The sequence below is a fragment of the Pan paniscus genome, chromosome 2, assembly GCF_029289425.2.
Source record: "Pan paniscus chromosome 2, NHGRI_mPanPan1-v2.0_pri, whole genome shotgun sequence".
Taxonomy (NCBI): domain Eukaryota; kingdom Metazoa; phylum Chordata; class Mammalia; order Primates; family Hominidae; genus Pan; species Pan paniscus.
Window position 1 is genome coordinate 194,865,757 of NC_085926.1, and position 14,038 is coordinate 194,879,794.

Sequence of the window (14,038 nt, forward strand, 5' to 3'; positions counted from 1 at the left end):
CTCAAGGCGAGAACCTTTGACGTATATGACTCTCCGCTGTGAAACCCAGCTTCTGGCTTGTTAGCACCAACCCAGAGGCAGCTGAGAAAGGCAGAAACAAAAAGAGCCCACCCGGCCCCTCTCACTTCAGCACAGGCAACAACCCCGTGAAGACTCAGATGTGTTTTAGTCTAAGAATTACTGTTAGAGCTAGAAATCGTCGAGGCACCGTACCCGCTTCTCAGTTTATAGATTTGGGGACTGAGATGGGGAGAGGAGAAGTATTGGCCCAGGGTGAATACGAAAGTGGAATGAGAATTCAAGTTTCCTGAATCTTAGGTGAGTGAGCTGGTTTTTATTCCACAAAATTGGAATATCTTTTTTTTTGAGGCAGGGTCTGGTCTGGAGTGCAGTGGCACCATCACGGCTCACCGGAACCTCCACCTCCCAGGCACAAGTGATCCTCCCACCTCAGCCTCCCAAGTAGCCACCACACTGGGCTAATTTTTTAAAAAATTGTTTGTAGAGATGGGGTCTCACTATGTTGCCCAGACTGGTCTTAAATTCCTGGGCTCAAGCGATTCTTCCACCTCAGCCTCCCAAAGGGCTGGGTTGATAGCGGTGAGCCACCACACCCAGCCTAATATATCTTTTTAAAAAATTGTAGCATTTATACCTCTTGTAAATGTGTGAATCTTTTTCAAGAATGTCGTCCTGAGGAACACATCCTCATTGTAAACAGTCAAGAACACCTGGGGAGGAGTCTGAAGCTGGGGGTGACGGCTTGTGCCATGTGGGCCACAAGGCCCTGTCTATCCGGTCACTGTCCCTCCTGCACAGCAGTGTTCTTCTACCACACCAGCTCGGTGGCCTCTCCAAATGAGACCAAGGGGGGCAGGGCTAGTAGGCCATGTACTTACTTCTTTGTACCTTCCAGAGTGCTGAGCACAGGGCTGTGCACACAGCAGGCTGGCCCCTACTCTTGTGGGGCCTAGGACAAGAGTACCAACAGAGGCCCGCCTACCATGTGGCTCCACATTAAATGTTACAAATCAAGCTAACAAGCTATTAAAGAGAATGTGTCCTGTCCTCCTACTTTGACAAACAAACCTTTATAAAGACTCAGCAGCCTAGAATAGGAGCTGCGGACAGAACAGGCTTTCCCGCCCTAGCCCACCCGCTCTCTTCCCATCCAGGCTGCAACCCATGCTTCGAGGGCCTTGCGCATTGCAGAGGACACGGCAGCCTGCTCATCACGCTCAACTACACCTCCTGCGAGAGCTTTGGCCACCTTGGGAGGCAGGATCTAGGTAAGGGGCCCTCCAGACCCTGGAAGCTGGCTCAGGGCTGTTTGGGGTATAAAGTCCAGGATCCCAGGTATCTGGAACATGGTGTGAAAAATGGGCTCTGGGGCCAGGTGCGGTGGCTCATGCCTGTAATCCCTTTGGGAGGCCGAGGTGGGCGGATCACGAGGTCAGGAGTTCGAGACCATCCTGGCCAACATGGTGAAACCCCATCTCTATGAAAAATACAAAGAGTAGCCACGCGTGGTGGCAAGCGCCTGTAGTTCCAGCTACCTGAGAGGCTGAGGCAGGAGAATCACTTGAACCCGGAAGGCGGAGGTTGCAGTGAGCTAAGATTGTGCCACTGAACTCCAGCTTGGGCAACAGAGCAAGACTCCGTTTCAAAAAAAGAAAAGATGACCCCTGAGTGAACGCATCCCTTTTCCCTGTGATTGCTCCCTCTGTGGATGGGGTGTGGGGTGTGGTCTGGGGGAGGCCTCTGAAGGCTTGCTTCTCGAAGTGTGGTCCCTGGGCCACCAGCGCAGGCGCCACCTGGGAGCTGGTCCGAACTGCAGAGTCTCAGTCTCACGCTGGCCCTTCTGAACCAGAGTCTACATTTTAACAAGATCCCCAGGCAGTTAATGTGCACATCAAGGTCTGAAAAGCACTGCTTGAAAGCACAAAACCGAGGACTAGAATCCCTCTTGCCTAGGTCTAGGGGTGGTACTGACAAGTAGGTATCAGTAAGTATTTGCTCAACAAATGGCCAATCGCCCTACAACAGGCCTGGTAGCCATGGGGGTGCTGGGGAATGGCTGCCTGACTCACAGGGATTTCATTTCCTTTTTCTGGGGCCTCGGTGGCCATGTGTCTGCTATACACCCTGCTTCTGCCCTGTGCTGACTGGTCCAGTGGTGGATGCCTGACGCACACTGGGCCAATCAGATGATCTCTCCCAGGAATTTGAAATTGAAGACAAGAAAACAGGCTCTGGAGTAACAGCAGTAGTGACAGTGAACATCCTTCCTGCACCTGCCGTGTGCCAAGCACTGTGCAGAGGGTTTTGTGTCTTAGGCTCCATGCCGTGTGCCAAGCACTGTGCTGAGTGTTTTGTGTCCTAGACTCCATGCCGTGTGCCAAGCACTGTGCTGAATGTTTTGCGTCTTAGACTCCATGCCGTGTGCCAAACACTGTACAGTGTTTTGCATCTTAGACTCTATGCCGTGTGCCAAGCACTGTGCTGAGTGTTTTGCATCTTAGACTCCATGCCATGTGCCAAGCACTGTGCTGAGTGTTTTGCATCTTAGACTCCATGCTGTGTGCCAAGCACTGTGCTGAGTGTTTTCTTCTTAGACTCCATGCTGTGTGCCAAGCACTGTGCTGAGTGTTTTGTGTCTTAGACTCTATGCCGTGTGCCAAGCACTGTGCTGAGTGTTTTGTGTCTTAGACTCTATGCCGTGTGCCAAGCACTGTGCAGTGTTTTGTGTCTTAGACTCCATGCCGTGTGCCAAGCACTGTGCTGAGTGTTTTCTTCTTAGACTCCATGCTGTGTGCCAAGCACTGTGCTGAGTGTTTTACGTCTTAGACTCCATGCCGTGTGCCAAACACTGTACAGTGTTTTGCATCTTAGACTCTATGCCGTGTGCCAAGCACTGTGCTGAGTGTTTTGCATCTTAGACTCCATGCCGTGTGCCAAGCACTGTGCAGTGTTTTGTCTTAGACTCCATGCCGTGTGCCAAGCACTGTGCTGAGTGTTTTCTTCTTAGACTCCATGCTGTGTGCCAAGCACTGTGCTGAGTGTTTTGTGTCTTAGACTCTATGCCGTGTGCCAAGCACTGTGCTGAGTGTTTTGTGTCTTAGACTCTATGCCGTGTGCCAAACACTGTACAGTGTTTTGCATCTTAGACTCTATGCCGTGTGCCAAGCACTGTGCTGAGTGTTTTGTGTCCTAGACTCCATGCCGTGTGCCAAGCACTGTGCTGAGTGTTTTGCGTCTTAGACTCTATGCCATGTGCCAAGCACTGTGCTGAGTGTTTTGTGTCTTAGACTCCATGCCATGTGCCAAGCACTGTGCTGAGGAGTGTTTTGTGTCTTAGACTCCATGCCGTGTGCCAAGCACTGTGCAGAGTGTTTTGCGTCTTAGACTCTATGCCGTGTGCCAAGCACTGTGCTGAGTGTTTTCTTCTTAGACTCCATGCCGTGTGCCAAGCACTGTGCTGAGTGTTTTGTGTCTTAGACTCCATGCCATGTGCCAAGCACTGTGCTGAGTGTTTTCTTCTTAGACTCCATGCCGTGTGCCAAGCACTGTGCTGAGTGTTTTGTGTCTTAGACTCCATGCCGTGTGCCAAGCACTGTGCTGAGTGTTTTGTGTCTTAGACTCCATGCCGTGTGCCAAGCACTGTGCTGAGTGTTTTCTTCTTAGACTCCATGCCGTGTGCCAAGCACTGTGCTGAGTGTTTTGTGTCTTAGACTCCATGCCGTGTGCCAAGCACTGTGCTGAGTGTTTTGTGTCTTAGACTCCATGCCGTGTGCCAAGCACTGTGCTGAGTGTTTTCTTCTTAGACTCTATGCCATGTGCCAAGCACTGTGCTGAGTGCTTTGTGTCTTAGACTCTATGCCATGTGCCAAGCACTGTGCTGAGTGTTTTGCGTCTTAGACTCCATGCCATGTGCCAAGCACTGTGCTGAGGAGTGTTTTGTGTCTTAGACTCCATGCCGTGTGCCAAGCACTGTGCAGAGTGTTTTGCGTCTTAGACTCTATGCCGTGTGCCAAGCACTGTGCTGAGTGTTTTCTTCTTAGACTCCATGCCGTGTGCCAAGCACTGTGCTGAGTGTTTTGTGTCTTAGACTCCATGCCGTGTGCCAAGCACTGTGCTGAGTGTTTTCTTCTTAGACTCCATGCTGTGTGCCAAGCACTGTGCTGAGTGTTTTCTTCTTAGACTCCATGCCATGTGCCAAGCACTGTGCTGAGTGTTTTGTGTCTTAGACTCCATGCCGTGTGCCAAGCACTGTGCTGAGTGTTTTGTGTCTTAGACTCCATGCCGTGTGCCAAGCACTGTGCAGAGTGTTTTGTGTCTTAGACTCCATGCCGTGTGCCAAGCACTGTGCTGAGTGTTTTGTGTCTTAGACTCCATGCCGTGTGCCAAGCACTGTGCTGAGTGTTTTCTTCTTAGACTCCATGCCGTGTGCCAAGCACTGTGCTGAGTGTTTTGTGTCTTAGACTCCATGCCGTGTGCCAAGCACTGTGCTGAGTGTTTTGTGTCTTAGACTCCATGCCGTGTGCCAAGCACTGTGCTGAGTGTTTTGCATCTTAGACTGGATCTTCACAACCACCTTACCAAGCTGGTGATCGTACTGTGTGTTTTTCAGATGAGGGGCTAGGGTGCCCAAAGGTTAACTTTCCTTTCCAGAAGTTCAGGGTAGGGAAGTGGTAGCATGAGGCGAGCTGGAGTGACTGTGCAGCTGAGACTCGGCCATGTGATGCAGAGACAAAGTCGGTCAACTCTGGCCATCCAGGTCCCCAGGAATTGACTGGCTTTGTGATAACTGAGCCGACTTCATGGAAAATGGCCTGTGTGCAGTGGTGGGCAAGAATTGGCTCTGGGAGATGGCCACAGCGGTGAGGGGTGGTGGTGTGGGGGCCAAGTGAAGCCATGAGAGAGGGAAGCAGAGAAAACCTCCCCTTCCAGAGGGAGAGCAGAGCACTGATGAAGACCAGCCGGGCCCACCCCCACCTCAGTAGATACCACAGAGCACCCACTGTAGGGTCTCTGGGAGATCTGCTCCCCACGCCCCCCTCCAGTGAGTTAGCAGCGAGCTTGCCAGAGAAAAGATGTGGGCCGCTTATTTTGGAGGTGGGGGGCAGGGGGCAGCAGAGAAGTTTGCACCCTTCTCTGCACCCATCCACAGAAGGGCAGACACCCCAGAGCCTGATGGGGTGGAGGCAGCTGGCATGTGCCAGGGCAGCGGAGGCCCTGCAAGAGCCAGAGAACCAGTCCAGGTCGAAGAAGGGCGCGGGCGGCCTCACTGACTAGAGGATGAGAGTGGTCCCTGACTGACTCTTGGGGAATGGAATCTGCCCTTCTGGGTGGAGCAGGTAGGCCTTTGAGTGCCTAACAAAACAAAACAAATCGGCAGCAGGAAGTTTCTATCAGGGTCCAAGCCTCTGCACGTGCTGGCTTGTTTGGCTTTATTTTGGAAACAAACCAACATCTCTCATTAGCACTGACACAGCAGGGGCCCCCTACTGCCACCTGACAATCCAGCGTCACTTGTCACTTACGCTGCACCCATGCAGGCCACGCCTTCAGTGGCCACAGCACGCTAGCCCAGAGTTAGCCACACAGAAACACACTTCTCACCGCACAAAACTCCCTTTTGAAAAAACCAAGCAATCACCAGGTCGGAGGAGAATCACTAGCTCCCTACAGCAAGAGGGGACAAAGCTTGGTGGCAGAGGCCCAGGTCCCTGTGGCCCCTCCCGGTGGGGTGAAGGTGACCAGGACTCCTTGGGATTGCGCGGCTGCAGCCGGGACGCTGCCAGGGCCTCCTCTGCGGCTGAGAGATGGAAGGGATCCTTCCCGACGCCCACAGGTGGGGGCGAGCCACCAGGAACCGCGCCTGTCACCAGCATCCCCGGGCCCCCGCAGACCGGAATGCAAATAGCTCCGCGCCCACGCGGCTCCCAGTCTGCTGACGAGGGCTGCCCGCTCCCATTTCTTCTCTTCCTCTTCATTTTTTTTAAGGGCTGGCAGTTCTGGAAACTTTTTCTGGCTTCTCAGACAACTGTGGCAAAATGGAGTAGAGAGAGGCCCCGGCCAGGCTCTTTCTGCTGCCTCGCGGAGGGGCGGGAACGGGGAGCGAGTGGTCCCCAGGCCCAGCGGGGGCGGGGCCGGGTGAGGACACGGAGCTCACCCCCGTTCGGAACCCAGAAGAATGGCATGTCCCCACGCGCAGCCCTTCGGGGGGCCTCGGGAGCCCGCGGCCTGGGTCACCTCCGGCTCCCTTCAGGCTGGGGGCGGCTGCTGCTGCCAGGCTCGGGCGTGGGTGCGCGCGGTGGGCATCCCACGGGGGTAGGGGAGGCGAGAGCCTGAGGAGACTCCGGAGGGGGATCCGTGGACGCGGCTGGCCCGGGATGGAGCTGGCGCGGCCACAGCGGGGGACGAGGCAGGGCACACGGCGCTCCCCGGGGGCGGCCTCCCTCCCAGCGCACGGGCGGTCGGAGGAACTGGAGCCCCCACCCTGGACACGGTCCCGCGGGCGAAGGCTTCTCCCCGAGCGCGCCCTTCCTCTAGGGGTCCCGGGTGGGTTTCTCCCCGTCGCCCTGGTCCGGCCTCCCTCCCCCCGCCGCCAGCAGAGGCCGCTGTGCCACGCGCTGGGTCCCGTTGGCGCCGGGGCCTCCTCGGACGGGCCTCCGGGTGTAGGCGCCTCGGTGGCCACCGCGTCCCCAGGGGGCCCCGCGGACGGGGGCGCAGGGCTGCGGGGAGGAGGCGGGCGGGCCCCTCGGGCGACGCTGCGGGGCGGGCGGCGGGAAGCCCGGACTCAGCGGTTTCCTGGGCAACCGGCCTCTTCCGGTGCGGCCCGCGCGGCTCCAGGTGGCGGGAGGCGGCGGTTGGCGGGAAGGGCCGCGCGGGCCCGGGGGCGGCGCCTCAGGTAGCAGCGCCAGGTGGCGCCCGTGGGCGGCGGGGCTCCCGGGGAGGCGCCTGCTCCCGCCCACGCCGGGCCCGGCCTTCGCGAGCTTCCTTCTGGATTCCAGCGCGAAGCCGCCGCGGAAACTCCCCGGGCGGGCATCGCAGCTCCGGGAGCTCTGGGGCGGGGCGGCCGGGCTCAGAGGGCGGGCGGGAGCAGGCGGGCGGCGAGGGCGGGCAGCAGCAGCGGGAGCAGGGGCGCCCCGGGCGCCGGGGCCGCTGGGGACGAACGCGGCAGGTCAGGCTCCCGGGCTGCGGTGGCCGCCTCAGGCACCAACTCTGGGGTGGGGGTGGGGGGATCTTTCGGGACCGAACTCGCCGCAGCCTCCCTCTTTGTGCTGGATCGCAACGCTCCCTTCCCTGCTGCCTTTCCACATGCATTCCTTCCAGAAAGGCCCCACACGCCTGTGTCTGCCGTGGCCCCAGATCCTCCCCGCACCGCCGTTTCGAGCGTTTACACTCATTACCCAGGTCCGTCTGGGAGACCCGCCGGGCTCCTGCCCTCCTGGCCAAAATCCTCCCGGGACACCCCACCCGGACTGCTGTGAACGGGCCTCCACCCGCCTCCCCGGACCCGCAGCACCCCCCGCTCCCTCAGGGTTCTGGGGTGAAGGGGTCTGAATAGCACCAGGGGAGGCGGCAGGGCGGGCCTGTCCTACCTGCGCCCGAGCACTGCTGAGACAACATCCCTTCCAGCGCCGCCACGTAGTCCAGCCCCAGCCAGTCGCGGTAGGAGGTTTTCTCTCCGACAGGCACCGCCCGGACGGTGGCATCCTTGAAAAGCAGGTCTTGGCCATGATAGTTGGAGGAGTCGAACATTTTGAACCCGTTCTTATTGTGGTCGTCTCCAAACAGGTCCTGGAAGCACCGCAAGCAGACGACCTGCTTCTCACTGGGCTCAGGCAGGGTCACCCGCCCAGTGCCGCTAGCTGCAAATTGCTTTACATACAGTGACCCAAAGAGCAAGTAATTTCAGGGCCCCACCACTCTGATTGGAAGTCATAAGCTTGACAACTGATTGGCCTCTGTCACCCAAGCGGGTGTGGGGACACTAGGCCCGCAGGTGCCACTGGAAGAGGCGTTCGGAAGCACTGCGGTGCTCCAGCTCCTGGATGCAGGTCTGAGGCCTGAGATGTCCAGGAAGAAAGACCCAGAAAGGAGGGATGGTGTGGGTGGGATTCCTGAGCGTTCTGCTAGGCCTGCTGAGCACTTCTTGGCCTTTTCCATAAGGCTTTCTCACCCTGTCTTACAGATATCTCCCCACAAACCTAAACAATTTCGAGAGGGACTTGTGTTCTGCCAGTCACAGAATATCAGGTGAGCTGGGCGTGTCTTCACCGACCCACCCGCCCAGGGACGCTGCACTCCTCTCCACCCTGCTCAGAATCACTAGAATGACCGTTCTGTGGCTGCAGCCCTAAAAGAGCTACTAAAAAGACCAGAAGTAGTATGAGAACTTACGAATACAAATATAAATAAAGGACATCTGGAGAACATGCATGAATGTCTATGTAAAGTGTTAAGTACTGATCAAGGAGGAACGAAGGAGTCAGGTGGCTCTCAGTCTTTTTGGAGGGACTCGCAGATCCTCCTGAAGATCTGATGAAAGCTGTCAGCCTTCTCCCCAGAAAAATGCACATCCACCCAGGATTCTTCTCCCACATTACTTCAGAGGACTTAGCAACCCCCTAGGGAAGCCCAGGGACCCAGAGTAAAGCACTCCTGGGATAGAGGGGTTCTGTGGGGAAGATGACAGGAAGGAACATGCGTCAGTTCACAATGTCAAAGTTTAGGAACAGGCCTGGCGAGCCAGCCAGCTCTGCAGTTCTGTGGTGCTGGTGGGTGTGGAGAAGGCAATTTCAGCATAAGTCGGGGGAGGGGGAGTGGTTAGAAACCAGTGGCTCCATTGTGAGACAACCTGGGCTTAAATTCTAGGTATATTTTTAAAGCACAACCAACGGGATCTGCTGATAGATTGGCTGTAGAGCACGAGAGGAAGACCGGAGTCAAAAATGACTCCCGAGGAAATGGAAAAGCTAAAGTTGCTCTTAATTGAAGTGGGGAAGACTGAAGGAGGGACGGGGGTCCAACTTTGGACTTGATCCATTTGAGATGACTGTTAGAAACACAAGTCAAAATGTCAAGTATGTAGTTAAATATGCAAGTTTGGGACTGATGTCTGAAGATGTAAATTTAGAAGCCATCTGTATATAGATGGTATTTGATGACATGGGATTGGATGAGATCAAGGGTAAGCTGTAGACAGGGAAGAGGGCTGAGAACTGAATCCTAGGGCTAACAGGTCAGGGAGATGGGGAGGAAATCAGCAGAGAAGACTGAGGAGTGGCCAGAGAGTGAGAGGACAGCCAGGCAGGGCTGAGGACCTGGGCATCTGCAGGGGAAGGTGTTTCCAGGAGGAGGGAGAGTTGTGGCCAGTGCCACTGAGAGGTCAAGTAAAATGAAGACTGAGAAATGGCCACTGGGTTTAGCAACATGAGTCACTGTGACCTTGACAAGAACAGCTTCAGGGCCCTGGTGGGAGCCTGTCTGGGGTAGTCTCCATCCTTAAGAGAGGCCAGAGGAGAGGACTTGCTAACTCAGTCTCCAGCCTTAAGAGAGGCCAGAGGAGAGGACTTGTTAATTCAGTCTCCATCCTTAAGAGAGGCCAGAGGAGAGGACTTGCTAACTCAGTCTCCATCCTTAAGAGAGGCCAAAGGAGAGGACTTGTTAACTCAGTCTCCATCCTTAAGAGAGGCCAGAGGAGAGGACTTGTTAACTCCAGAGCAGACCACTCTTTGGAGGAGTTTTGCTTTGAAAGAGAGCAGGATTGGCCCGGCACAGTGGCTCATGCCTGTAATCCCAGCACTTTGGGAGGCCGAGGTGGGCGGATCACGAGGTCAGGAGATCGAGACCATCCTGGCTAACACGGTGAAACTCCTTCTCTACTAAAAAATAGAAAAAATTAGCCGGGCATGGTGGCGGGTGCCTGTAGTCCCAGCTACTCAGGAGGCTGAGGCGGGAGAATGGCGTGAACCCGGGAGGCGGAGCTTGCAGTGAGCCGAGATAGCGCCACTGCACTCCAGCCTGGGCGACAGAGTAAGACTCTGTCTCAAAAAAAAGAAAAAAAGGGAGCAGGATTACAGCTGCAAGAGGATGGATGTGAGACCAAGAGGTTAGTTTGTTCTTTAAGGATGGCAGAAATCACAGCATGTTTCATGTTGGTGAAAATGGTCCGACTGAGAAGGGAAAATCAACGATGCAGAAGGCAGAGGGGACAGTTTCTGGAGGGATGTCCTTGCGTAAGTGAAAATCACAGAATTTCCCCCGGGCTTCCTCAATTTCTCTAGAGGTCTGCTCCAGGTAGACTGAGGCCTCCCAGGGGCTCAGCTTACCTCTGCTGCACACCCCTCAATGAGGCAGCCCCACCCTGGCTCACCTGGGCCTTGTCCAGCAGTCCATACACGGTGAAGATGTTGGTGTCGGGCCGGACCATCACGGCATGGGGTGGTATCTGTGCCAGGTTGCAGGCTGCAAACTGGGACACCTCGGCTCGGGCCCCGTTGGGGCACAGCAGTTCATAGTCCTCTGACCTGAGCTCAGCAGCCCAGGGCTCGGAGTTGTGGCCTGAGGGGGGTAAAGCAGTGTGTGTGGGGACGTTCGGGGAGTGGGGAGAAGTGTAAAGAGAAGCTGCTATCCTGGGACCCCAAGGCCTTCACCACAGGGAGGTGGCAACATCTGGCCAGCTCCCCAACCCTCTCCATTCTCCACGTGCTCTGCTGTGTTACCGGGGTGAAAGAACCCAGCTGTGTTAATGCCATTAGCAGGAGCTGCCATTAATTAGCAGGGAGTAGGGAGTACCTACTATGTGACAAGCACTTTACACGCGTTGCTTGATCCCCACAACAGTAATGCAGGGCAGGTGTTTTTGTCCCCATTTTACAGGTGAGGAAACTGAGGCTGTTAATCACTCCCAGGCAGAGAACCCCATCTATGTGTTACATCCTCAAGCCTGAGTGTGGGGTGGCTCCCTGAAGGTGGTGGGTGATTGTCCCTAAGGGCTGAAGTTCTCAAATGGAACAGGGTATAGCATCACTTGTGGATGCAGAAGGCAGCTTCAAGGGCCCTTGCTTGCAAAGAATCTCATTCAGGAGGTCTCAGATCAGGCTCAAGAATCTGCGTGTTAAACCAGCATCCCACTGATTCTAAAGCAGGCGGGTCTCGGGGCTGCCTGAGAAAATGCTGCCCTCAGGAATCACATTCTCGCGTCTCTGTGCATTCACTTAGTATCCATCCTCCTCCCGTTTCCAGGAAATCCAGGTGGGCCTTGAGGAGAGCTAAAGATAAAAGGGAAAGGAGCGGCCCTGGGAGGCGGGTGACTCACTGCAAGTGAACCTCCCAGGGCCTCTCCAGCACCTGCCCGCCTCCCCTGACCCCATCCCAGACGACACCATGCACAGATCTGGGACCAGGCAGGCCCGCTGGGCTCGTGCAGGAGCACACAGCCCCTCCCTGGGGGAGGGTTTCAGGTGTTCTTGGTAGGAGGCTGGGTGGGGGAGCTGGGCTGTGGCAACAGGAAGGGTTCAGGGCCTGGAGCCCTCCCTAGCTCTGCTGGGGCAAATGGTCCTACCGCCTTGGTGACCCCCATAGGAGGCAAGATCCAAGTTTTGAAACACTAACTGAGGTTTTCGTTTTTTTTCCCTGCACGTCTTGCTTCCCATTGTCCAGTCCCCTCCCCACCGGGCCACAGTTGTGCCTTTCTGGGCTAAGTCTATAGGAGGAGACATGTTGGGAGCGAGTGGAGAAGACTGGGCCTCCAGCATTTGGGGTTTCAAAGCCTGGGGTGTAGGCAGGGTATGCAGACAGTACAAGCCTTTGGTGTTGGAGGAAAACAGCCTCTAGTCTTCAAAATGGACACAGATTCCTTCACGGAGAACAAGAAGAAGGGGAAGTGATATAAGTCAGGGGAGCGTGTGCTCTGATAGGACCATGTATGTACTGGGGTCCTGGAGCAGAGCGTTCCTGAGCTCTTTATCCCAGGCGGAGCCCAGGAAGGTGACTCCAGGAAGAAAACCCCCAGTGTAGTATGTTGGGCGTGCCCTGCCTCGGTGTGGCTTGGGGGCTGCAGAGAGATTTCCTTGCATGAGGCAGTGACCTGCTCAGGAACACAGACCAGATACTGATTGAACTCATGACCCTGTGGAGAGGCTCATGCCACTCCCACCTCACACCTTGGCACTACATCAATACTCCCAGAAGGGGGTCTTTCCAGATTGACTGGGATTGAGTTTCTACCGTTTTGGTGGATTAGGGACTTGAATTCCAGGCCAGTAAAAACCGTCATGTATCCAGCACCCCTGGATGTGTGGTCTGAGGTCTGTTCTTACCCTGTGACCCTTGGGGCGCCCAGCTTCCCAGGGGGCACAGCCTTCTAGACTCAGCCTCTCTGAGCTGCTGCTTGGCCCCAGCCCAGCATGGTGTCTGGATGGTGCTGAGGATGGGGAACAGTCCCCTCAACCTACCTTTGGCCCTGCTCTGGCCCCCACCTACCATTTGTGTTGTCAAAGACGGTTGTGTGCCTGACGAAGGCAACGTCACCCGCATTCTCCACCAGGCACCTGCCACACAGAGGGCAGGGCAGGCGTCGGCAGGAGGGTCCCAGCCTCTGCACACAGCCCCAGACTGCCAGGCCACCCGGGTACCTGAAGGCGCCGCGGTAGCCGTAATACCGCTCCTGGCTGTTGCCCACACACTTGTTGCGGCCCTGCTCGTCCCCCACACACAGTGCACACAGCGAGGAGGGGTAGTTCTTGGGGTTGTTCACGGGCACGCAGCTGGCATTGAAGAACTCGCTCACTGCTGGGGTGGAGGGAAGGGCAATGATGAGGGGCCAGCAGCGGAAAGTGTGGGAGGGAGCTGGGTGGGCCGCTCCCCCACAGGTCTGCCCACCCACCGGACCCTACACTGCAAGGCCACCTGTCTGCTCCGCTCCCCTCAGCTCTGAGTGGAGTGTCTCCTGGAGGATCTCAGTGCGGGGAATGCAGAGGTTGTCTAGATACAGCAACTCCATCAGCGAACATCACCCAGCCTTCACTTGAACTCCCTCAGGGACAGGGATCTCACTACCTCACTATTTTGTTCCAGTCAGAGCAGGTGTCCAGCTGTCTGGGAGTGGGAGCTGCCAACCCTAGTGCCCTCTGTGTGCTTGTGTCAGTGGTTAGAAAAAAAAGTGCTTGTATGTTTTCTGAGTTAACAGCCAGGACAGAGGTGTGTGGCCTGTCAGCCCAAGGGTCTTGCCAGTTTCCATGAATATTGTGTGATCTAACACACTGGAGGGGCTTCATGTATAGCATATGGTGGGTCCTTCTGTCCCCAGCTTGTGGAGATACCTGGGCACATATGCAGAAGCCTGGCCACCTTCCAACAAGGTCCTCTCCCCAACAGGCTGCGGGTCCCTAGCTAACCCCAGAGAAGGCTTCCCCAGTCTGCGTTCCTAAAAAGGGGGTACCTGTGAGGACGTCACAGTCCTTGGGCCGGATGAAGCCTCTCTGAATAAGGGCGCCCACGGGGACATCCCAGCCTGCAGGGCTGCCGAAACTGGTGTGGCAGGAGCGCTTGCCCCGAAGCTCATCCAAGGTGAAGGCGTGGGAGCTGTCCCGTCTCACCACGGCCACCGCGTAGTACGAGTTGCTGCTGTCTTGCGCTGGGGAGAGAGGGACTCACGCGAGGGGCCCCTCATCTGAGATCCCGGGCAAGTGCCTGGGGGTTCCTTCCTTCAAACCCACTCCTTCCTGTCTCTTTGCCTGAGCTATGCAGTCCAAAGAGTACCCAGGCCTGAGGCCAGGGTGTTCTGGGAGCAGGCCCAGCGGGGGCCCCTGCCTGCGTCCCCTGTGAGAAGCAGCCTCTCGCCTCCACTTTCCAGCCTTGTCTTCCTCTGGCCCCAGCAGTCCTTCCCCACAGGGGCTTCTTTCTTTCCTTAAACCCAGGTGGTATTTTTCTCACTACCCAGGAGGAAAGTGGAGGCGCAGCTGAGGCTGCAGAAGCATTTTCCTACAGCCCAGAGATTGTTCACACCCAGGTGGAAGGGACCCAG

At 56.3% G+C, this 14,038-nt stretch overlaps 1 protein-coding gene across 5 annotated transcripts in view; it reads right to left on the bottom strand.

Moving 5' to 3' along the window:
* Nucleotides 1-5,405: 5,405 nt before the first annotated feature.
* Nucleotides 5,406-14,038, bottom strand: part of MELTF (melanotransferrin) — a 28,273-nt gene continuing 19,640 nt past the window's right edge. The window contains exons 11-16 of one of the 5 annotated variants that reach the window (XM_063602680.1): nucleotides 13,454-13,648; nucleotides 12,648-12,801; nucleotides 12,496-12,563; nucleotides 10,385-10,572; nucleotides 7,608-7,806; nucleotides 5,406-7,227 (exon numbers count right to left, since the gene is read on the bottom strand). In XM_063602680.1, coding sequence (XP_063458750.1) covers nucleotides 7,088-7,227; nucleotides 7,608-7,806; nucleotides 10,385-10,572; nucleotides 12,496-12,563; nucleotides 12,648-12,801; nucleotides 13,454-13,648 — 944 coding nt within the window. In that variant the 3' untranslated portion in view covers nucleotides 5,406-7,087. Of the gene's footprint in view, nucleotides 7,228-7,607; nucleotides 7,807-8,454; nucleotides 8,687-10,384; nucleotides 11,283-12,495; nucleotides 12,564-12,647; nucleotides 12,805-13,453; nucleotides 13,649-14,038 lie in introns of those variants that run through there. The other 4 variants (XM_034957984.3, XM_034957983.3, XM_063602681.1 and 1 more) reach the window with 4 other exon arrangements.